The following is a 22,930-nucleotide window of genomic DNA, read 5'->3' on the forward strand; positions in this document are numbered from 1 at the left end:
GATCGAATCCCTGAGTACAGATAGTTGAAGTTTGTCCTTGTGGCAAGCTTCCTTTCAACTGTAGTTTTAGGTCAGGAAGACAAAAATAAGTGGCATGCTGGTATCATTCCTTTATTTAGTCAGGGTTTTCAAGGTGGGTAGCTCTTAGTGCAACAGTGGCATGATGCACTCAAGCATGCTGAAGTGAGGGCGAGCTGGTTGTGTTGTTATGCTTCTCCCTGTATCAGTTAAGCATTTTGGGATGGAAAGGATTGAAGCCTATGGGAATAAGTTAATTTTTGGACTGCCACCAACACTTCTAATGAAATAGAGTATAATGGGTAACTGTGCTCCCTATTCAGTTTTCTCATTGCTTTCACCTGAGAAGACTGAAGCAACGTATGTAAACAAATGAAAAGTCATCACAATCAGTTTAATTAAGTGCACAGAATAGCAATCAGTCATGTCAATAAAAATAAAACAATCATTTTTACATCAAGTGTGCTTTATTTCCTCCACAGGTATTCTGTTAAATAAAGCACCATTTATATACTGCCAGGCCACAGCTAAAGAGGATTCTTTACAGAATCAAATTTCTTGTGGTTGTTCCGTGTACAAGTAAACTTAATTTTGATAATAAGAACCACAGCGATTGGAGGCAATCTGCCTCTATTATAAGGTACAAAACTGGCACAGAGGACACCGTATTATACACAGTAAAAATGCGTTAAGTTTAAATTACATTGTACAGGGCCAGGGAACCCTGCTCCTCCCAGACAGCCATATTAAATGAAAGCCACTACAGTGAACTCTTAATTACATAAAACATACCCATTATCTGATTGCCCTTTAGAAAGTATACTGAAGATGCAAATTTTTTTCATCTGGAGTTCTGCCTGACCGAGAATTAAGCCTATAAATCTATCTTGCCATTCAAGCAGAGAGCACTGGACAAACTGAAGCACAAAAACAGAAATAAGCAAAACTTATACAAACAGCATTGGGGGGAAGGGAGGCCTTCAAAGTAGACATGCTACATCTAATGTCAAGAAGCAGCTTGGTTTCCTTTGCCAGATATCCTTGTGACCACATGGATTGTAGATTCAATGGTTCTGCACAGGGTATCTAAAATGTCGTGTTGCTGCATGTGACTGAAGAGTCCTCTGGAATGGCCACAACTGAGTGATAAAGCAGCCTCAGGGTCCTGGGAGGGCAACGCTTGACCATCACAGCTTCTCAAGTCAGCTAAGTCAGACAGAACTGCAGAGATAGAAGTAGAAGGGAACTCGGATTCTTCCTCAGCTAGGTTAGAATCCTTGGAACAGTGGAGGTCTTTAAATTCTTTACAATCTTCAAATCTACCACTGTTGGACTGTTCTTCTGAATGCTGTGACCTGATATTTGACATGTCTTCTGAAAACGAAGATGGAACTTCCATTCGGTATTCTTTTACAGAACTATTTTCAGGGGAAGGAAGATCTTGCTCAGTTCCTGGATCAATAATTGAGGAGTCTCTTGTCTCATTATCTGAAGTGCTAGTTGGGGTCATGACCTCCCTGGTTTCTGTTTTCATGTCACTGATGCAGCTGTCTGCGGTGTGCTCCTCATCACTGCTAACACGCCTTCTTTTAACAGGAGTCGCCCCTTCATCATCTGTGAAGATATCAAGACAAACTTCTGTGAAACGGGGAGGGGATGTTTGTGGAAAATTTCCTTCACAGCTATTATACAGTCAGTTACACCAAGTGCATTCCCTTCTCCCACCCTAAAGGTAATACTCATCCGTAAAGCTAACCTTTAGTTTTTCTTTCTTTGGCTTCTTGCTCTTGGAGTGAGTTTCTCTGCTGCAGACAAGTCCTGCATTTGCTTAAAAGCTCTTGCAGAGTTGGAATTAGAGCTGGGTTTAACTGTTTGGGAGTGTGTACCGACAGGAGCAAAGCAAGTGCCCGTAGGTCCTACAAAAACCCAGATATGAATATTTCAAATTCTACAGTCAACATCTGACACACTTTGTTAATAGTTCAATGCACGTAGTTACTTTCCCAGGACTCTACCTTGGCTCCTCTACCTCAGCATTTTTAAAAGAATGCTGAAACTAGAAAGCCAATGCTATGATACTATATCTCATTGGTTCTAAGTCACTAATAACATTATTTTATGTACCACACCATTAAAAAAATGTCAGACTAAAGACTCAAATAGTGTTTTCTGAAAATGGAAAAAAAGAATCAGTAACAGACCTTAAACAGGAATTTAAAAAACCCAGAATGATCCATGAGAAAGGTAGGCCTTATTAATCTAGAAATCAATTTCTCAAGTATGCTAACTTTGGGTGGATGTGGAAATCAATAAGGTCTTCCTCACGTATCTCTGTAATCTGTCCTGGCATCTAAGCATTGTTACTTGGGAGGCTGCTGCTGAACATCTGTGAGCGCATGTATACAAGTGTTTGTTATTCTATGATATAGCTATTTGAGAGTTGGTACAAGGCAATTTACTAATTCCCTAGTCTTAACTGGCTTTATAATAGGCAGATCATTAATCTGATAGTTTAGTTACTTACGAGCCATAGGTAATAACAGTAACATCACGAGTAATTGTTTCAAAAAATGTAAAGGGAATGTCTTCTCCCAGGGTAATGATATTAGCTCGTCTTCTAAGGTAATAGAAAGTGTATGCTATATACATAAAAGGCACAGTGGACAGATTTTTAAAAATTAAGTGGTTTCATATTTGACTTACTGAGTTTGAATACGTTATTGCTATGATGATAAAATCATACTAAGACCGAACTTAAAGAGTAGATTTAAGAAAAACTTTGCAGTACATGACTATTCCCTTCCACAGTTCTTACCCCATTTAATGAAGCACTTGCTTTGGACATTTCAATTCGGTTGGTGAAATCAGACTGCAAGTTCTGATACTGATTTATCAAGTTTGTAATAAGTGTGCTAATCAAATTGGCACAGTTTGCTTCAGAAAACACTTGACCTTGAACCTGGAAAAAAGATTAAAAAACAATCTCCAAAAGACCAACATAACGAAAATACAACCATTAATTAACTGGGAGTAATACACTGAGTTTCAAAGTACAACATACCTTCAGAAGAAAGTGAGTCATGAATGTGTAGACAATGTTGTTGTTTAGGAAAGTTCTTTCATCCATTAGGATACACTTTATATATTCTGCAAAAACAGGATCTTCACACAAAAGCTTGATGCAATTTTTTGACAGAGCGGACTAAAGTGGGAAGAAGGAAGTACTGATCACCACAAACCTTAGCCATACTGCTTATGATGCATATCCAGTCTGCGAATCCCACTTCTAATTCAGTCTATTAAACCTGTAGTTATAGCAACTGTCCTCCCCATCAATTAAAGTATTAATTGGACTATATGGGTGAGTGCTAGAGGAAGAGACTTATAAAGTCTGAATGGCCAAACTGAACAAATATTTCCTTTAAAAAATATACAGCTTTATTATCTAGCATTAAGAGAATTAAGGGACTGGACAAATAGAATGCTTTTAGGGGCCCACTTAATGGATAGTTAATAGGTAACCAAAGCACACAAAAAATTTTAAGAATCCTCTAAAATGAATTAAAATTTTTCCTGTATAATCTCATTAGCAGCAGTAATCTGTTAACCCCTCCACTATAAATATTGCAGAAGTAAACAGCAAACCTCTTCCTAATTGGCTCACACAGAGAATTAGTGGGTCCCAATATATGGAAATTTTACTAGCATTTGGTTTTCCTGTTTTCAAATGGTCATGGCTCTTAAACACAAGTAGTATGTCTTTAAGTAGATATATTACCTAGATTATATGTTTTAATAATAGATCATTTACATGGGAGACAAAACAGACTTAAAAGTAGGATAAAAGTATTGATGATATGTACATTACATACTGGTAGAATATACTGCCTATTCTACCAGTCACAGCCTCTGGCTACTGCCTATGTTCTTGGGCAGGATTGCAGGCAGGGCCTTGGGAAGCCTTAGTTGGGTTGGCTTGGCTTTTTTTTTTTTTTTTTTTTCATTTTTCATTTTTCTGAAGCTGGAAACAGGGAGAGACAGTCAGACAGACTCCCGCATGCGCCCGACAGGGATCCACCCGGCACGCCCACCAGGGGCCACGCTCTGCTCATCCTGGGCGTCGCCATGTTGCGACCAGAGCCACTCTAGTGCCTGAGGCAGAGGCCACAGAGCCATCCCCAGCGCCAGGGCCATCTTTGCTCCAATGGAGCCTTGGCTGCGGGAGGGGAAGAAAGAGAGAGGAAAGCGCGGCGGAGTGGTGGAGAAGCAAATGGGCGCTTCTCCTGTGTGCCCTGGCCGGGAATCGAACCCGGGTCCTCCGCACGCTAGGCCGATGCTCTACCGCTGAGCCAACCGGCCAGGGCCAGCTTGGCTTTGTTTTAAGGGAAGTTAGGGGGATGGTAAATTCTGTGTAGTTCAGAGCAATAGGGAAAGCAGTAGCTGGTGGCAGAGTATAGAGCCCTCCCCCCCAAATAAAGCAACTACCCAAATCAAGAGCGACAACAGACAAGGAAAAAGCAGGGTCTGCTTCTATTTACTGAATAGACCATTCAGCTTTTTTTTTTTTGTATTTTTCTGAAGCTGGAAACGGAGAGAGTCAGACAGACTCCCGCATGTGCCCGACCAGGATCCACCCGGCACGCCCACCAGGGGCGATGCTCTGCCCCTCTGGGGCGTCGCTCTTTTGCGACCAGAGCCACTCCAGCGCCTGGGGCAGAGGCCAAGGAGCCATCCCCAGCGCCCGGGCCAATGGAGCCTCGGCTGCGAGAGGGGAAGAGAGAGACAGAGAGGAAGGAGGGGGGCGGGGTGGAGAAGCAAATGGGCGCTTCTCCTATGTGCCCTGGCCGGGAATCGAACCCGGGTCCCCCGCACGCCAGGCCGACGCTCTACCGCTGAGCCAACTGGGCAGGGCAAGACCATTCAGCTTTTAAAAAAAAGTAACCAGTAAGTCATTTTCTGAATGTCTACTAAGTACTAAACCATCTCATCAATGTATCTAGCCTTTCAAAGATTCCTACTGTAGAGAACAGAACAACATTTCTTCAGGGAACAGATGACTCAGACAAAGCCTCTATGCTTGAGGAGCTTAGTTTGGGACAAGGAGATAGAGAAACAAGTATTGCAGTACCAAGTGACACACATCCATTAGGAAAACATACAGAGTACTACCGGCAGGAGGCTGAACCAGACCCAAAGTAATTCAAATCCTATGTGGGTAAAGGTTTATGCCAAAGAAAAGTTAACAAACTTGTCTCTTTCTCTGGACATGAGCAGATATAACCAGGCAGGTAAGCAATACTTTTTTTAGGATCTAAAGAGAGTGGGGATCCTTTATGCCTGATCTAAGAAATGAGTCCAACCAATCTAGTTTCTCCCTCCTTTCCCTCCAGAATTTAAGCATTATGATATTTAGGTGCCCCCTTTACTTTAAGGAGCTGGCTTTTAGATACTTAAGTTTGGAGGGGTACAGTGTTGCCTGTTCTCAATGATATTGTTGGTAAGAAAACAAGTGCATCAGACTTGAAAAAAATAGTCGGAGGTAATAGATAAGAAGTAAAAGGACTGCTGAAATAGTTTATACTAGAGCTTTTGGAATAGTGGGAGGGGAGCAGGTGTGGGGAGAGGAGGACTGGAGGAGGGGAGCCCGAGACAGGAGCAGGGCAAGAAGAGAAAGAAGTGGCATATGTCTTCTTCCCTTAATATCTTCCTGCTTTGGATTTTTACCACAGCTATTAATATTGACTTCAAGTATAAACAGATCATCTGAAATATCCTTTGATACAAATCTATGAAAGTAAAAACCTTCGAAGGGCAACTAGTTACCCAATGCTTAATAGTTATTATTTCCATTAATCCTATTTTACCTACCAAGATTCTAAAATATCCCGTTTCCAACCCATTGTTCCTAAAATTAATGACCACATGGGTCAGATGAGATTAAAGACCAAATTATCTAAAACTCATTTTCTTTACCTGAGTCTGGCATAGCTCAGTCCAAAGTTTGGGGAACAGTGCAAGATGAAGTGGCAAACCTTCATAGGCAACTAGGATACCTAGTATTTGAAAAGAAATCAGAATAGGTTATAGGTTGCACTACCGAGTTATTAAACCGCAGGTACAATAAAGTAGTTATTTCTAGTCATAACTATGCATATTTTCTACATATTTCAAAAATACGTAAAATACTTAAAAGGAAGAATTCACTCCAATGTTTTACCCAGTTATTTAAATTTAGAATGCAGTAAACTTTGAATTTATTTATATCCCACACCTCATTCCCAGAAGGATCGGAGGCAATTTAAACCAATTTTGCTCTTTGAGTACTGGAACTTTATTTGGGACAATAAAGGTTACTGCTGAGAGGTTCCAAAGCTTTCATGGATTAAGGTACCACTCTGTCTACTAGAGAATTTTCGTGCAATAGCTAAACTGTAAGGTGGGGTGTGTGCGTGTACACACTTTCCTAAGGTTAAAAAGAGGATGTGGAGAATTAAATAACATATCATTACTTTCTTTATTACTTTATTTCTCTAAAGATAGGGAGAATTATCTTCATGTTAGATTTAGGTAAGCAATGCTTGAGTCTAATAGCTTCTGGCCTTGTCCCCAGGATCTTTTGAGTAGATCATACTTAGCCTTATGTCAGAGACCTATATGGAACCTCTACTGCTTTAACCTTTCCTCTTCTTGATGGTTCCAGATGTCATATGTCTTCAAGGCATTTGTTCCTTCTGCCCTCCCACCTCTCAAAGCACAGAAATTGCGATACCAGTCAATTTCCCATCCTCCACACTCCTAATCCCAGGGAAAGTATAATCATAGAGAAGGAGAAATACAAGAAAAGCCATCTCCACTTTTAATTAGACCTGGAGTCAGCAAACTCTTCTGTAAAGAACCAAACAGTAACTATTTTAGTCTCTGCAGCCTGCATGATCTGCTATAACTACTCACCACTGCAGAAGCAGTGTGAAAGCAGTCACAGACAACATTAAATTAATGCGTGTGGCTGTATTTCAATAAAACTTTAAGAACCCCTGAAATTTAAATCTCATGTGATTTTCATGTGTCACAAAGTACTTAAAATAATCTAGTTCTTTTTTACCCACCTAAAAAGTAAAAACCCTTCTAAACTTGTGGGTAGCTCACTGATTATACAAAAACAAGAGCATGCAGGTTCCTGTTTGCCAACCTCTTGGGTTAAACCAAGGATTTGAGAATATCAAAATCTTCCAAAGGGAAATTAAATCAGCCCCCCAATTTAGTCATCCAATGATGCCTGGACTCCCTTTTGTGGGAAAGCCTATTTATTTATTTTCCTGTCACGATTAATCTCTTTGTAAAGATCTAAGGAGAAGCCTGCCTAGGTAGTTCAATTAGTTAGAGAATCGTCCTGATATGCCAAGATTATGGGTTTGATTCCTGCACAGGGCACATGGAAGAATTAACCAGTGAATGCATTAATAAGTGGAACTCCCTCTCTCCCCCCCTTCTTCTGTCTCTAAAATCAATAATAATAAAAAACCCCAAAAGATCCAAGGGAACACTATCATCCCTCTTTATCCTATATACATAAGCAAACAAGGGCATGTCATCAAAACTGTTGGTTACTAAGAATAGAGTATTCTATACCCCCATGTCCCTGCATCATAATTACCTGTAAAAGTAGAGCAGGGGCTGGCAAACTCTGGCCTACACCTGTTTTTGTATGGCCATTTCAGCTAAAATGAGTTTCCATGTTTTTAAAGGATTGTAAAAAACAAACAGCCAAAGAATAAGTGACAGAGACTATATAAGGCCCACAAATCTAAAGTATTTAATATCCAGCAGTTTGCAGAAAGTTTGCCAAGTCCTGAACTAAAGGCTGCTCTGACATGAACCCTCTTATGGAAAGCAGACTGTATACCGCAATTTATATTTGTCCAGTCTTTATTCTTTTTTCTCCAACTATTCCTCAAAGTAATTTTTTACTTTTAATAACTACCAAAAAGCAGCACTACCACAATAAACAAAGAAATCCCATGGAGGCTTTCTATAACCTAGATCACTTTCAAGTGGTATTCTGATACAAATATCTTTACAAGTGAAGAGGGAAATAAACATGTATTGGCATCTATTGTACTAGGTATGTCAGATCATCACATTTACTTTTCTCATCAATTTGGTAGGCGTTATCCTCATTTTGGCCTTTTTGGATGAGAAAATTATGCTTAGAGAGGTTATGTAATCTCAGGTTCATCTCAAAAGCCAGTGAGCGGTATACCTGCAATTACCCTAGATTTATCTGATTATACATCATGGGTGTGATGTAGTAGTTATGTATTTTTATAATACAGTAAGATCCATACATATTAATATAAAATTTTTTTCCCCGGAACATCTTGTACACCACACTCTGGAAAACACACCCACGGTAAACTAAAGAGATCTCTTTTATACAAAGTTCTACCTATTCTCTCTTCAAGCAGCACCTCTTTTGGAAGGAAAGCATCCATGCAAAGCACAGTTTGTTTCTTTCTACAAATCCACAGAACATTGAGGATCACGCAAATCTTAGCTCTAGGACTCAAGTGCTATCGTATTTCACACACTCCTCCTCCAACACCTTTTGTGGAGTCTCACTGTACTGGGTGGACAGCACAGGCAGATGCAATCAACAAAGTTCTCAGGCACACATCCAAGTCTTGTCTCAGTTAAACAGGACGGGCAGACTTAAACTTTTCTTCATAACCACTCACGAAGAAATTAATATATGATAATCAAAAACTGTTATAAACATCTTTTCTTTTTTTAAAAAAAAATTTATTTATTTATTCATTTTAGAGAGGAGAGGGAGAGACAGAGAGAGAGAGAGAGAGAGAGAGGAGACAGAGAGAGAAAGGGGGGAGGAGCTGGAAGCATCAACTCCCATATGTGCCTTGACCAGGCAAGCCCAGGGTTTTGAACTGGGGACCTCAGCATTTCCAGGTTGATGCTTTATCCACAGCGCCACCACAGGTCAGGCAACATCTTTTCTTTATTAGTAATACCTTATGTCATAGAAGCTGCTGGGTGTGTTATTAAAAGAAAAATCTTTTAAAAACAGCTTTTGTAGGTAAAATGGTTGTTCAAATGAATGCTGTGAGGATGAAATATTTTATATGTATATTGACTAGTTAGGGTTTCTCCTATCTGAATTGTGTTATGATTCTTTGTCTAGCTTTCTACAGGAGTGTGTATCATAATCCAAGCATTATCCACAGAAAGTGATCGCTTTAGCCAATGGATGAAAGGCCCACTACTAATGCTCCACGATGAGACTGAATCATCAAGATATATTAGCCTAAGACTATCACACATTTGATGCTTCCTAGTCCCCTTTGTTTTGACTTCATACCAAGAAAGCTATTCAGCTGCCCACTTAGGTAACTGGAAAAAAATTTGCTGGTCCTACCATAGAATATTCAGATTCCTGTGCCAGTTCTTTTTTGATGTAAATTAACAAACTGGCATAATAATAGAATAAATATGTCTATTAAACATAATTACCACGTATTAACCTAGGTTAAATGGATTTGCCTTTGTAGACTGGTAAAAGCTGACTTCTGATCTGCACTAAAGGACTGGCCCTGGTCTGAAGTATATTCACCTGAAGAAGCCTTTATGGAAACAGCTAGTCAGCTGTTTCTCCAATCAGTACCACCTTGACATCACAAAAAGGTAAAGCATGAACCAGAACTGTGTTTTTTGTTTTTTTTTTTTAATTTTTATTTATTCATTTTAGAGAGAGAGAGAGAGAGAGAGAGAGAGAGAGAGACAGAGACGAGAGAAAGACAGGGGGAGGAGCTGGAAGCACCAACTCCCATATGTGCCTTGACCAGGCAAGCCCAGGGTTTCGAACCGGCGACCTCAGCATTTCCAGGTCGACGGTTTATCCACTGCACCACCACAGGTCAGGCCCAGAACTGTGCTTTTTATAACTTGAAACTTCTATGTTTACTCTTACCAACTATACTAATTTTTTAACCTCTAGAGATTTGAAGATTGTGGTTTTTCTATGCAAATCCATAATGTTCCTTGCAAAAAAACCTATTTCTTTTCACTTTCGGTTATTAATGCTTTAAGGAAACTTTCAAAAACAATGTTAAATAATAAAGGTGATAGAGATCCTTGTTTGCCTCTGAAAATGAAACTTAACTAAAAGATAAAATCTAGGGATTTGTTATTAAGTTAATTTTACTTCAGCATATTCTTAATTCTGCATGACCTACATAGTACATGGTATTAGAATTTGTACTACCAGTTTTCTGTAGTACTTTACTTCGTTTCCCAAATGTAGTACCTATATATGACCACTACAAGTAATTTAAACCTTACAGCTATCTAACCTAGAAAAATCAAAGCACCCTATAATTATTTTTTGCATATGCTGAGTGTCTCCTTTAAAAAAACGTGCAATCATACTCATCAGTTTTCCATTTTCCACCCACATTATCCACAGTCAATTCCCACCTTATTATGTAAAAGACTAGATAAACTTTGGTTTACTTAACTAAGCTTCTGTTACTGGATACTGGGTGTTTCCAAAATACAAACCAAGTGAAAATAAACATCCTAAGTATACTGCTTATGAGTAGAGTAGGGTTGATTTCTAGATCTAGTATTGCTGGATCAAAGGGTATAACAATCTAAGTTGATAATGCCATATTTTCTCCCCAAATTGACTCCAGTATAAGATCTCTTCTTTTTTCAAACATGCATCTAAACTTTAACTCATAGTTTAAAAAAGAGAAACTGTCATTTGCTTTATTTAGTAAAGTTGGGCAACTTTCCATACGGTTACCAACTGTATTCGTCTATGTAAACGTGGGCACATGAGTACTGCCTGTTCATGGCCTGTGCTTATTTTACTTTATATTTTTTTCTTTTTCTTTTTTTTTTTACAGAGACAGAGTGAGAGTCAGAGAGAGGGATAGATAGGGACAGACAGACAGGAACGAAGAGAGATGAGAAGCATCAATCATCAGTTTTTCGTTACGACACCTTAGTTGTTCATTGATTGCTTTCTCATATGTGCCTTGACTGCGGGGCTTCAGCAGACCGAGTAACCCCTTACTCAAGCCAGCGACCTTGGGTCCAAGCTGGTGAGCTTGGGGTCTCGAACCTGGGTCCTCCATATCCTGGTCCAATGCTCTATCCACTGCGCCACCGCCTGGTCAGGCTACTTTATATTCTTGACCATCATACTGAATCCTAAAAATTCTTTGTTATTTGGTAATACTAGACATTTATTGGCTAAGAATGCAAATATTTTTTTCACTAGTTGTTTGTATTTTCATTCAATTTATAGCATTTTTAAACAAAGTATTTTAAATCTTTATGTAGACAAACATTTCAACTTCAGCATAGACAATTTCTTATTGTTTCTAGGTTTTGTTTCCTGCTTACCATGGTCTTTCAAATCTCAAGATTGTAGCCATATAATCCTATGTTTTTCTCGAATATTTCTACGATTTTACTTTTCACAAAGTAAATCTTTATTCTCCTGGTATGTATTTGGTATTTGGAGCAGGTATTAAAGGTTCCTCCCTCTCCCCAGATAGCTAACCAATGATCTCAACACCACCCATTCACCACGGATCTGATGTGTCCTCGCATAGCCTTACATGTTTGTGGCGCTTTGTCTACCGTTCTGCCTATGCATTTCTGTATCTGCATCACATGGTTTTTAATTATAAGTGTACTTTTATGTAAAAAAGGGGGGAAAATACACCTGTATTTGTATTTTTGCAAATAAAGGTAAACAAAAAAATAAAAGTGGTAGGGAGTGAGTCTGTGAGTGACATTTTGTGTACCTTTTTGATATTGTTTTAAATTGTGAACTATATATACAGGCAGTCCCAGGAACAAATGAGATAGGTTCTGTAGGTTTTTTTTTTTGTTTTTTTTTTTAGTATTTCTCTGAAGCTGGAAACGGGGAGAAACAGTAAGACAGACTCCCGCATGCACCCGACCGGGATCCACCCGGCACGCCCACCAGGGGGCAACGCTCTGCTCACCAGGGGGCAATGCTCTGCCCCTCTGGGGTGTCGCTCTGTCACGACCAGAGCCACTCTAGCGCCTGGGGCAGAGGCCAAAGAGCCATCCCCAGCGCCTGGGCCATCTTTGCTCCAATGGAGCCTCGGATGCGGGAGGGGAAGAGAGAGACAAAGAGGAAGGAGAGGGGGAGGGGTGGAGAAGCAGATGGGCGCTTCTCCTGTGTGCCCTGGCGGGAATCGAACCTGGGACTTCTGCATGCCAGGCCGACGCTCTACCACTGAGCCAACCGGCCAGGGCTGTAGGTTTGTTTTTAAGCTGAATTTGTATGTAAAGTTGGAACAGGTACATTTACCTATCAAATGCAACTTAGATGTTTGTCTCAACATAGTAATTATTTTTACCTTTCTGTACATATAAATACTTAAACATTTTAAACCTATACAACCTATCTTGTTTGCAACATATGGACTACCTGTATATTAAATACTAAAAAAACCCACAAAAATTACTGAATCTTTAGTAAGGATTTTAGAAACTAACAGTGTCAGTTCCTCTTATTATTCTTTTTCAGAACTTTTCTGGCTAAACTATTTTAAAATACCAAAATACTGTGGTTTCAGACACACTGTTATTTCACATGGTAGTCAATAGCTTTGTTCACCCTTCCTGAATTCTCTTCCCACTTCTGTCTTCCCTACTAACCCCATGCCTGACATCACCTCAAAAACACTTCCTCTCTCCCTTTGTTTACTATTTAGTGCTTGGAACTCGATCCCCTGCAATTCTAATCTACAACCATTATATACTTCTTTTTTATTCCCTAAAATCTTTTTTTAATTTTTATTTAATTCATTTTAGAGAGAAAGAGAGCGAGAGAGAGAGAGAAAGGGAGGAGCAGGAAACATCAACTCCCATATGTGACTTGACCAGGCAAGCCCAGGGTTTCGAACCAGCAACCTCAGCGTTCCAGTTCGATGCTTTATCCACTGTGCCACCACAGGTCAGGCCTCCCTAACAATCTTAAAATCTACCCATATAAGAATTACCACAAAGACTTTTCTTCAAAACTGAAAATGATTTGCAATCTGATACAGGTCTTGAGACAATCTCATCTATGGTTGGTATTTTGGCCCTTGGACCATCTAACCTCAAGACTCAAATGATTAAGAACATAAACAATTTAAATTTACCCTTTCCTTTCTTTGTTGCCAAAGATAATTTCCTGAAGAAATTATACAAATTAAAACTCCCTATCAACTCTCTGCTTCCCATTATAGTCATTAAAGTGGGCTTGGCTTGGCTCAATCCCTTTCTTAGGTGCCTCTCCCTAGAAGTAATCATTTCAGCTGGAAGGAGGAGTTAACTTTAAATACTGAGGCATAATCTCTTCATTTATAAGAAACAAAAGGAAAGCAAGGTTTTTATGTCTTTGCAATATTTATATCTCATTTTCTGCATTAACTGAGATAAACCATAAAAAATTTCTGTCCTGCTCTATTTGTAAAGGTTTTGGTTTCTATATAGTGTTGTGCTACTTATTACAGTAGCCAACATCACATCTAGCTCTTCAAATTTAATGTGGTTAAAAGAAAATAAAAATTCAGTTTCTTACTCAAACTTCAAGTTCTCAACATTCACATATGGTTAGTGGCTATTATATTATGGATGGTGATGCAATTGGAGAATATTTTCATCCTTCTAGAATGTTCTATAGAACAGTCCAGTTCTTATGTAGAGAACTGAACACCATGAGGCAGCATCAACAGTGTTTCATAGATAAGAGTGATGAGAGTATAAAATATATGAAAGTTAATTCAGCTGATGTGACTTAAGTGTGTTGTCCTTTTCCTCCCTCCTCCTCCCTCCATGTTTAACTTCCCTGAAATTGTGTATTTGTGTTGATAAGGAAGACAGTTCCAAACAGGGCAGAACATTCATTATTTTGGTAAGAGCTGTTCAAGTAGCTAAAATAGTTTCTCAAATAATTTTTGGCAAAAATCATATGAATCTAATTACCAAAAACAACTCGTTAAGGTCAGCATCTTTCTAAGTTCCCCTTCTTATTCAGGAGCAAGGATATGTTACTAGAACTCCTGCATATTCTCTCACATTTGATCATTGCCACTGCTAGGTTTTAGCTTCTATCAAGTGCTACAACCCAACTGTGTAATTATAAAATGGCCAATCTGAACATATCCTCACCACTCCCACGACCAATACTGGCACTTCAGCCACACATATGTATATAACCAGCTAATGATAACAGGTGAAAGGAACAACCTTTCAAATTTGAAGATGCTCTAATCACTTGCCAAGAAGATGGTTTTTCTGAAGAGAAATTATCCCTGACAGCAGTTACCACTTTCTTCTTTTTGGATAATGAAACCTAAGGTAGGTTCACATCTTTTGCCCTATCAATAATGGCTCAAAACCTTTTCCATGGGAAGGAAGCGGCTGTGACTGAGAAGGAGCAAAAGGGGTCATCTAGAGCAGTGGTCCCCAACTCCCGGGCCGCGGACTGGTACTGGTCCGTGGACCATTTGGCACCGGTCCACAGAGAAAGAATAAATAACTTACATTATTTGTTTTATTTATATTTAAGTCTGAACAATGTTTTATTTTTAAAAAATGACCAGATTTCCTCTGTTACGTCCTTCTAAGACTCACTCTTGACGCTTGTCTCGGTCACGTGATACATTTATCCGTCCCACCCTAAAGGCCGGTCCGTGAAAATATTTTCTGACATTAAACCAGTCCGTGGCCCAATAATGGATGGGGACCACTGATCTACAGTGTTACGGTAATATTCTATTTCTTGACCTGGGTGGTAATTCCATGAGTACTTTACTTTCATACTCTGAAATAAAGCTACAGAACATTGGAGAGAATCCTCGGCCATTCCTCAAGAAGCAAGACAGACAGAGCCTGGGAACTCTGGAGGTCCTGAGATGGGGGACATCTGCAGGAGGGCTATATGTCTTCCAAATACTTATCAGCTTAAAAAAGAAAATCACCCAAAGGGAGTATACTCTAACAGCTCTCAGGCACCTCCTTGGAGGGACATAATACTTATTAAGTAATTCGAGTTTTCTTTCCCCTGTATAATTCTATTTCTCGAATACTCCTTTTCAAATTTCCCTTCTTACTCACCTCTCTATTTTGTTGGACTTACCTCCTAATTTACTCATATATGCACCTCTGCTTCACCCTAGCTAAGCCCACTCAGCTTGCTCTTGGTGTTACCAGCTCCAAAGCACAGCTGGCATTATAGATCTCAACTTACCCTCAAGATCAGGGCTCGGAAAGTCCATCTAAGCCTGTCTCCCTAAGCAGAGCAGTTTTTGTTTTTAAATTCTGCTGGGCAGATGGAGGAGGACTTGGGCTTCTATGTACAAAAGTGACCAGCCCCACTCCACACTCCTTTATAGGCCAGCTGAAACTCTGGGCAGAACTAGCCAATGGAAACCAGTAAGTTGGTGTTTTCTTAATAAAAATAAAAATGTTCCCAAGAGTAATTACTATTTTTTAACATTTACTTTAAAAAATAATAAAAGGATTGTCTCATTTTTTTCCTCCCCTTCCTGAATGGCTAGGGACTTAAAATAATTCAGTGGAATTTACTGCTCATCTTTTATACTTACTCAGCTTAACTAATGTTTCAGTAAATTTTTCACAGTTGATTGCAACTCGGCATAATAGATGGATGAATTGATGATAAGAAAAGAAGTAGTCTAGCAGCATACGATCATAAACGTCATCTTTGCCCTGAAGGTTAAAGATGATAAAATGGTTGCACTTAAATTGTATAATAAATTAAAGAGCATATTTTGTGCAAATGTAATAAGTTTAACTAAAAAGCTGATTAAATATTTAAATTCCATAAGAAATTAATTTTAATTTCCAAGTATCTGGTAATGTTATTAAGCTCTTAATTGTCACAAGTTTATTCTCAGTGTGCAAATGCTGTCAATTAAAATTACCCATTATTTCTACATACTTTAATAAAAATTACTATTAAGAGTTTAAAATGTGACATTTCAGCTCTACAGACATATAATCAAGAAGAATAAATTAAATTTGATTTTTGAAATAGACTAAATTATTTCTGTAATGGTTACTACAGTGTTAATTATTTTTAATTGTTTATCTTGTAAAAACTTAAGAATATTTAAGATACAAAGATTGTGGGCAAGGGAGAGTGCGAATGAAGTGGGGTGAAGAAAGATAAAGGGGAAAAATTGTTTAAAAAATGTTGAGACTAAAATAAATTATCCTGTACCTTCTCTCTGTAATTTAGAATTAGTATTATTTTAGAATAAAATGTTAGAGGACAAAAATCAGACAAATGATGATAAATTTATCAATTGTGATATATATAAAGGATTATAATTAAAAGGCAGTAAAAAAAGTAATTAATATGGCCAAATTTAAACAATCATTAAGTACCTACCTAACTTGATTTTTCAGGTTTAGATATATGACCCAGTTATAATTTAGCCTAGTAACATATACTGATAAGGCTTTCTATAAGGGTATTTTTTGAGGGGAAAGAACTTACTACTTGTGCTTATTGTTGATTTTGCAAATATTAAACCAACATTTCAGAGCACTAAAAGGAAAAAGTCCAAATGAGTCTAATCGTTTTAGGATCCACAAAATGGTTATTTATGTCTAATCTACTCATAACTGCCAGAGGGAAAATTTCAAATTACTGTGTACTACAGAAACATGGCTTTCCTAGCATCCCAACATACCTTACTGGTTTCCACCATTGTGGGCAAGAGGCACATATTGAGTTCAGGGCGCGGAGGCCGAATATTGCTTTTCCCTCCTATTAGCTTGATATTTTCTCGACAAGGGAAATAAGGTCCAAGAGACACTAAGACATTAAAAGTGTACAATAAGAATAAACGGGAAAAAATAAATCTCCATGTTTCAGTGTGCAGAAAGATTAAATGCCAACCACACTCAAGTACTGGGCTAGATGAATACATACTTGGTATATTACTGTGATGGTAGGTACAATGGTTGTGTTGCAGAAATGGAACCAGAGTATGAAGAAAGTCATGGGGACTCAAAAGCACAAGTTCCTTGAGTACATCTGAAAATAAAAGCACAATTTAGGTATTAAAAAATTGGAGTTTATCTACCTGTCACTTTCAAACTCACAAACCCTTATGGAGTGAATAGTTGCAGTATGGCAGCTAGAAAAGTTAAAATGAGTCTAAAACTGTTTTAGCTCCTGACACTGGGAGAAATTTTGTCTGATGACAATCAATCTGAATTCAGCTGAGTTACTAACGGGACAACAGAGCTATCATTCTGAAACTAAAGTTTAAAACTATTTGTATATTATTTATCCAAGAAAAGAATCATGGAGAAGTACACCAAGGGAAATAGTGCATATTATGTGTCTTCATAAAATCACCTGAAACAGCATATAAAGAAATCTAAGGTTCAAAGTTCTTCAGATCAAAGGGATAATCCTTAATCTACTTTTAATGTTTCCTGATATTAGCTGGACTAATTCTCATCCTCTAATCACACAAGTGTAAAGCTCATGGTGACAGGCAACTGGCAGAGAGTCTAGCAATCAGAGATTACCACCTTGCACCTCTCCCCTCTTGCTGGAGAAGCCTAGGCCAGTAATTCCACAGAATATCAGGCCAATGCCTGCCAAGACTGACTGCTTACACATGACAGCCAGTCATTCATGTCATCTTTTTTTTTCATGTCATCTTAAGAAACTGTAAATAAGCAGTTAAGAGTCTCTAAATATGATTTTAAAGTGGTTTCTAAGGTAGTAAAAAATGCAATATAAATTTAAAATAAGGGGGTCCTTTAACAGGCATGAATGGTCATTTTATTATAAATATGCAATCAATAAAAAGGTAAAATACCTAGGTGTCTATGAAAATCTACTAAGAAATATCTTGTATTTTTCTGAAGCTGGAAACAGGGAGGCAGTCAGACCCCCTCATGCACCCAACTGGGATCCAACCGGCATGCCCACCAGGGGGCGATGCTCTGCCCCTCCGGGGTGTCGCTCTGTTGTGACCAGAGCCACTCTAGCGCCTGGGGCAGAGGCCAAGGAGTCATCCCCAGCGCCCGGGCCAACTTTGCTCCAATGGAGCCTTGGCTGCTGGAGGGGAAGAGAGAGACAGAGAGGAAGGAGAGGGGGAGGGGTGGAGAAGCAGATGGGCGCTTCTCCTGCGTGCCCTGGCCGGGAATTGAACCTGGGACTCCTGCACACCAGGCCGATGCTCTACCACTGAGCCAACCAGCCAGGGCTAAGAAATATCTTTAAGCAAAAGAACTCACAGTGAAATAATCACTACAATCCTTTACAACTTCAATTCTACTTTGAAAACATTTGTATGATTCTACCTTGTTTATATAGGTTCAGAAGATTTTAGAGCAAGACATCTAGAGATGACCTAAGGTCCAAGAGCCCAGATATAGTAAGTGACTGGCCCATGATCACATGGGTAATTACTGCATTGTTAAGAAATGAAATTTGATCTTTAAGGACCTACTGACCAATGAAAATTACACATAAAAAGTACAAATGTTGTCCAGACCCTCAGAACTAATCACACCTCACAAAAAAATAATCCCCCAAAATGTTCTTTCACTAGTTTTTTTACACAGGTATATTTTCTTAGTAACTTACCAATACAGGCATTTCTAAGTTCTGGAGGGCTATAGGAATTAAGAAGAGTTAACAGTTTATGGGCAAATTCAATTCGCTCTTGCCACTGGATTAGTGCTTGTTTCACATCTGCAAATACAAAAGCATACATAAAAATGCCATTTGAGATCAAACCTCATCACAATTACTTTCTACTGTAAACTACAGAATACTAACTTAATTCAAATTAATTACGTAAACATCTTGGGCAAAAGCTGTGTCTGTTTTCATGAGATGGCTACTACTGTTAAACCTGCTAGATTTTTTTTTTTTTAGGGAGAGTAAAGTTATTTTATTAAATCATGCACATCACGTGTGTTAGTGCAAATAGTTTAATCTGTACTCCAGAAATTCTATTGTACTTTATATCTTTACAAAATAGATTTAAAACAATTATTTACTTTAAAAAAATGTAATTCTGAAGTTAAGCATTTCAGAACATTATTTGCAATAACCTATATACAAGAGGTACTGGGTACCACTGGCATATTAGCATTCTGTGGTGGAGTGGCTTCCTGCAACAGAAAATGATGAAATGAACTATATATGACAGTATTTTCTACAAGTCATCTGTGACTAATTCCTCCATAAGTCTAGTGATCCTTCCAACAGCAAATCCCAAATAGCCTAATATAACCTTTAAAGTATAAACAATGATTTCCAAACATCACAAGGCAAATTATAACCTAAATTTCTATTTCAATATTTGGCTGGCCTGTGGCTTGCCACAGAACATTCAAGCCAGTTCACTGACATTCCCTCCCAAGTCCTCATTGACTGAATAATTTTACTATGTGATACTTTAGGATATATTGTGCTCTAAATAAACTTGATTGACATAACTGTAGTGCCGCACAAAACCACCTGTTTTAAATTTATAATATCAAGCAGTGTTTAGGTGCTTCATTGTGCATGGAACACTATTAATCTTGGGTATAGTGCTTCTCATGCACAGGACATCCCAATTAACAACGAAAAAAAAACAAAACCATTTGCAAACCCAGCCAGGAAATCTGTTGGTGGTTAACAATAGCTTACTTCGAACATAAACCTGCTAGATTTCTTAAAGTACCTATTTTAGTGATGACTATATCTTATTTTTTAGTAATTTATATGAAGTTCAGAGTTCACACTATCTTACAGGGACACAAAAGAGATATGTTTGTAGTTATTTCTCTTGAAACGAAAAATGATCTAATCTAAGCCATGAAGTTTCCAGTTGGAGAACCTTCACAAAATAACCAGTGTTACTGGGCTGGAAATGTTTTCCAGTCTCCTAAATCTTGACACTTGTAGCATGCTTGACTGTGTTTTGGTTAGGCATTAAAAACAAATAAGAAAATTCCAGTCTTATATCAGGAAATTATGAGAAACATTTCCTCATGATTAGCATCAGCCCCATCTCCTCCTATATATAAACTGGAGATAAAAACAAATTCTCTGAAGCATGAAGTTTAAACACCTTATTTTGCTCTTAATAGTTGAATTAACAAAAATAAAAAATGACCAAACCTTTTCTCTGAAGATATGGGCGCGTAGACTTCAATACAGAAAGGAATATTGACAGAAGTTCTACTAAGTCTCCAGTCACATGGCAAGCTGTGGCTTCGTGATACATCATGTGCAGTGTGTTGAAAGACTGTAAGTGATTTTAAAAAATGAAAAACTTCATTTCATTTTTAATTTATCTAGCCATGAAATTGTAGGGCTCATCCTCCAGACACATTTCCAGAGAGACTATCCTCTCATTCAGCTCTTTTAAAATACTGAACAGTCCTCACATTTCAGAGCTCTGATATTTTGTGTATACATTTTAGTCTAAAGGAATAATTTAATCAGATTTTTCTTCTTTTTGTTAGTGTTTGCTCTAAGACTGCAAAGCCTTACAGATTATAAAGCAGTGGGCCACAAAAGGAAAATTAAGGAGTATAGGTAACTACTTTAACTTTTCAGGGTTTTTTTGAGAGAGTTAGGTATAACCTTAGTATATATAACTCTATCAAAGTGAACTCTTGAGAGACTGTGTCCTTGATTAAATCATATGAATTTCTTCTGTTTCTATCCTTACAAACAAAATAAAACCAGTTTATTTCAAGTAGTTGTTCTAAATACAAAATAAGGGGAAAGTAAGGCATTACTATGTGAAAGGAAACAGCACCCTAAAAACTGACCTAATTAGTCTTCAAATATAAATTAGCATTTACTGATCTGTATAATTAAAATCCAGATACCTGTAAAATAGCCTACAATAAACTCTAAATATCCACAAAATCAGTAGTCTTGGTGAGAAAATTAAAATAAACCTACAACAAAATACTTACCTCAGTCATCAGAATCAACCCTCGATTAAACACAACAAGCAGTCTGTCTTCATCAGATTCTAACAGTATTCTGAAGGCACTAGAAGAATACATAAATCATAATTTGAGATATCTGAATCAGAACAGAACACTTTGCTGATAAAAACAAACAAGCAAGCAAACAAATAAAACCAGAAGTATATTGTCATTTAGGCACTCTACTTCTCTAGCTTCTGAGAAGAGACTACTACATCTATTTCTTAGTAAAGGGAGAGAGTATTAAATAAGAAACTCCCTAAGTAACTTAAAGAAAACTTATGTCTAATAGTATCTAGTCAACTCTTAATTATCCATGCAATGGAAGGGAGGTATAATAGGAATATCTTGAAAGTTTCAGGATAAATTATGTTTATTTTTATAATAGGTTTATCTTTTAATTATGCTAAGGTCTGGGTATTAATAAAATATAGTTGTATTATCAAAGCATTCAATAGGTGGTTACTGGAGAAAGAAAGAGGAACATGAGGGGAAAACATTAAAAACATATGGTGGCACCCTGGTGGGTCACCCTGGAGTGCTGGGATCACTGGTTCAAGCCCTGGTCAGGGCACATATGAGAAGCAGTCAATGGCACAATGACTTGATGCATCTCTCTTTCACTCAAACAAAAATACATATGGTAGCCTTGTAAATAACATAGATTACAATAATCAAAAATAGTTATTCTTATCAATATACCTCATTTCTTTATTAGGTACTAGAAACTGCTATTATATAGTATGACTGGAGGCCCTGGCCGGTTGGCTCAGTGGTGGAGCGTCGGCCTGGCGTGCAGAAGTCCTGGGTTCGATTTCCGGCCAGGGCACACAGGAGAGGCGCCCATCTGCTTCTCCACCCCTCCCCTTCTCCTTCCTCTCTGTCTCTCTCTTCCCCTCCCGCAGCTAAGGCTCCATTGGAGCAAAGATGGCCTGGGAGCTGGGGATGGCTCTGTGGCCTCTGTCTCAGGCGCTAGAGTGGCTCTGGTCACAACATAGCGATGCCCAGGATGGGCAGAGCATCGCCCCCTGGTGGGCAGAGCGTCGCCCCCTGGTGGGCGTGCCGGGTGGATCCTGGTCGGGAGTCTGTCTGACTGTCTCTCCCCGTTTCCAGCTTCAGAAAAATGCAAAGGAAAAAAAAAGATATATATAGTATGACTGGAAATCCCTCCACTTCAATAAATGTTTTCTTCCCTTTTTTTTTTAAAGTGAAAGGAATGGATATAAAGTGACAGACTCCTACATGTGCCCCGACTGGTTTTTACCCAGCAGCCCCCGCCTGGGCCTGATGCTGTAATCAACCCATCTATTTTTAGTACCTGAGGCTGACACTAAGACCAAAGAATCACCCTTAGCACCTGGAGTTAATGCTCAAACCAATTGAGCCACTGGCTGTGGGAGGAGGAGGAGAATAGGGAGGGTGAGAGAAGCTGTGAGCCATGATTGGGAATTGAACCTGGGACATACACATGCCAGGCCAAGGCTCTATCCACTGAGCCAATGGGCCAGGGCCTTTTTCGTTTTTCAATAAAAAGAGTTAAAAAAAACTCCAAATCCTTTTTTTGAAAATAAACTTTAAGTAGTAAATCTTGAGAAAGCAATATATTAAAAATGCCAAATATTTTTTTAAATTACTTTAAAGAGCCCTGGTAGAGATTCAAAATTAAGTTTTCTGAATGAAGAAGATAATCTGAAATAACTTTTATCTTGGGGTTGAATAGCTTAAGATACTAGTCAACACTACATGAACAAATGAAAAAACGAACTCAGATACAGACAGCAGAGTGGTGGCTACTAGAGATAAGAGGAACAGGAGGAGGATGAAGAGGGTACAGTGGGTCGAATGCATGATAACAGAAGGAGACTGGAAT

At 38.5% G+C, this 22,930-nt stretch overlaps 1 protein-coding gene across 2 annotated transcripts in view; it reads right to left on the reverse strand.

The window, feature by feature from the left end:
• Nucleotides 1–869: 869 nt before the first annotated feature.
• Nucleotides 870–22,930, reverse strand: part of USP34 (ubiquitin specific peptidase 34) — a 287,003-nt gene continuing 264,942 nt past the window's right edge. For both annotated transcript variants that reach the window (XM_066267204.1, XM_066267203.1), the window contains exons 70-80: nt 21,046–21,124; nt 20,237–20,363; nt 18,707–18,814; nt 17,030–17,134; nt 16,788–16,912; nt 15,675–15,798; nt 5,992–6,071; nt 3,080–3,220; nt 2,834–2,977; nt 1,775–1,934; nt 870–1,632 (exon numbers count right to left, since the gene is read on the reverse strand). In XM_066267204.1, coding sequence (XP_066123301.1) covers nt 1,025–1,632; nt 1,775–1,934; nt 2,834–2,977; nt 3,080–3,220; nt 5,992–6,071; nt 15,675–15,798; nt 16,788–16,912; nt 17,030–17,134; nt 18,707–18,814; nt 20,237–20,363; nt 21,046–21,124 — 1,801 coding nt within the window. In that variant the 3' untranslated portion in view covers nt 870–1,024. The remainder of the gene's footprint in view (nt 1,633–1,774; nt 1,935–2,833; nt 2,978–3,079; nt 3,221–5,991; nt 6,072–15,674; nt 15,799–16,787; nt 16,913–17,029; nt 17,135–18,706; nt 18,815–20,236; nt 20,364–21,045; nt 21,125–22,930) is intronic.

The sequence above is a fragment of the Saccopteryx bilineata genome, chromosome 3 (assembly GCF_036850765.1).
Source record: "Saccopteryx bilineata isolate mSacBil1 chromosome 3, mSacBil1_pri_phased_curated, whole genome shotgun sequence".
In the NCBI taxonomy this organism is placed as follows: domain Eukaryota; kingdom Metazoa; phylum Chordata; class Mammalia; order Chiroptera; family Emballonuridae; genus Saccopteryx; species Saccopteryx bilineata.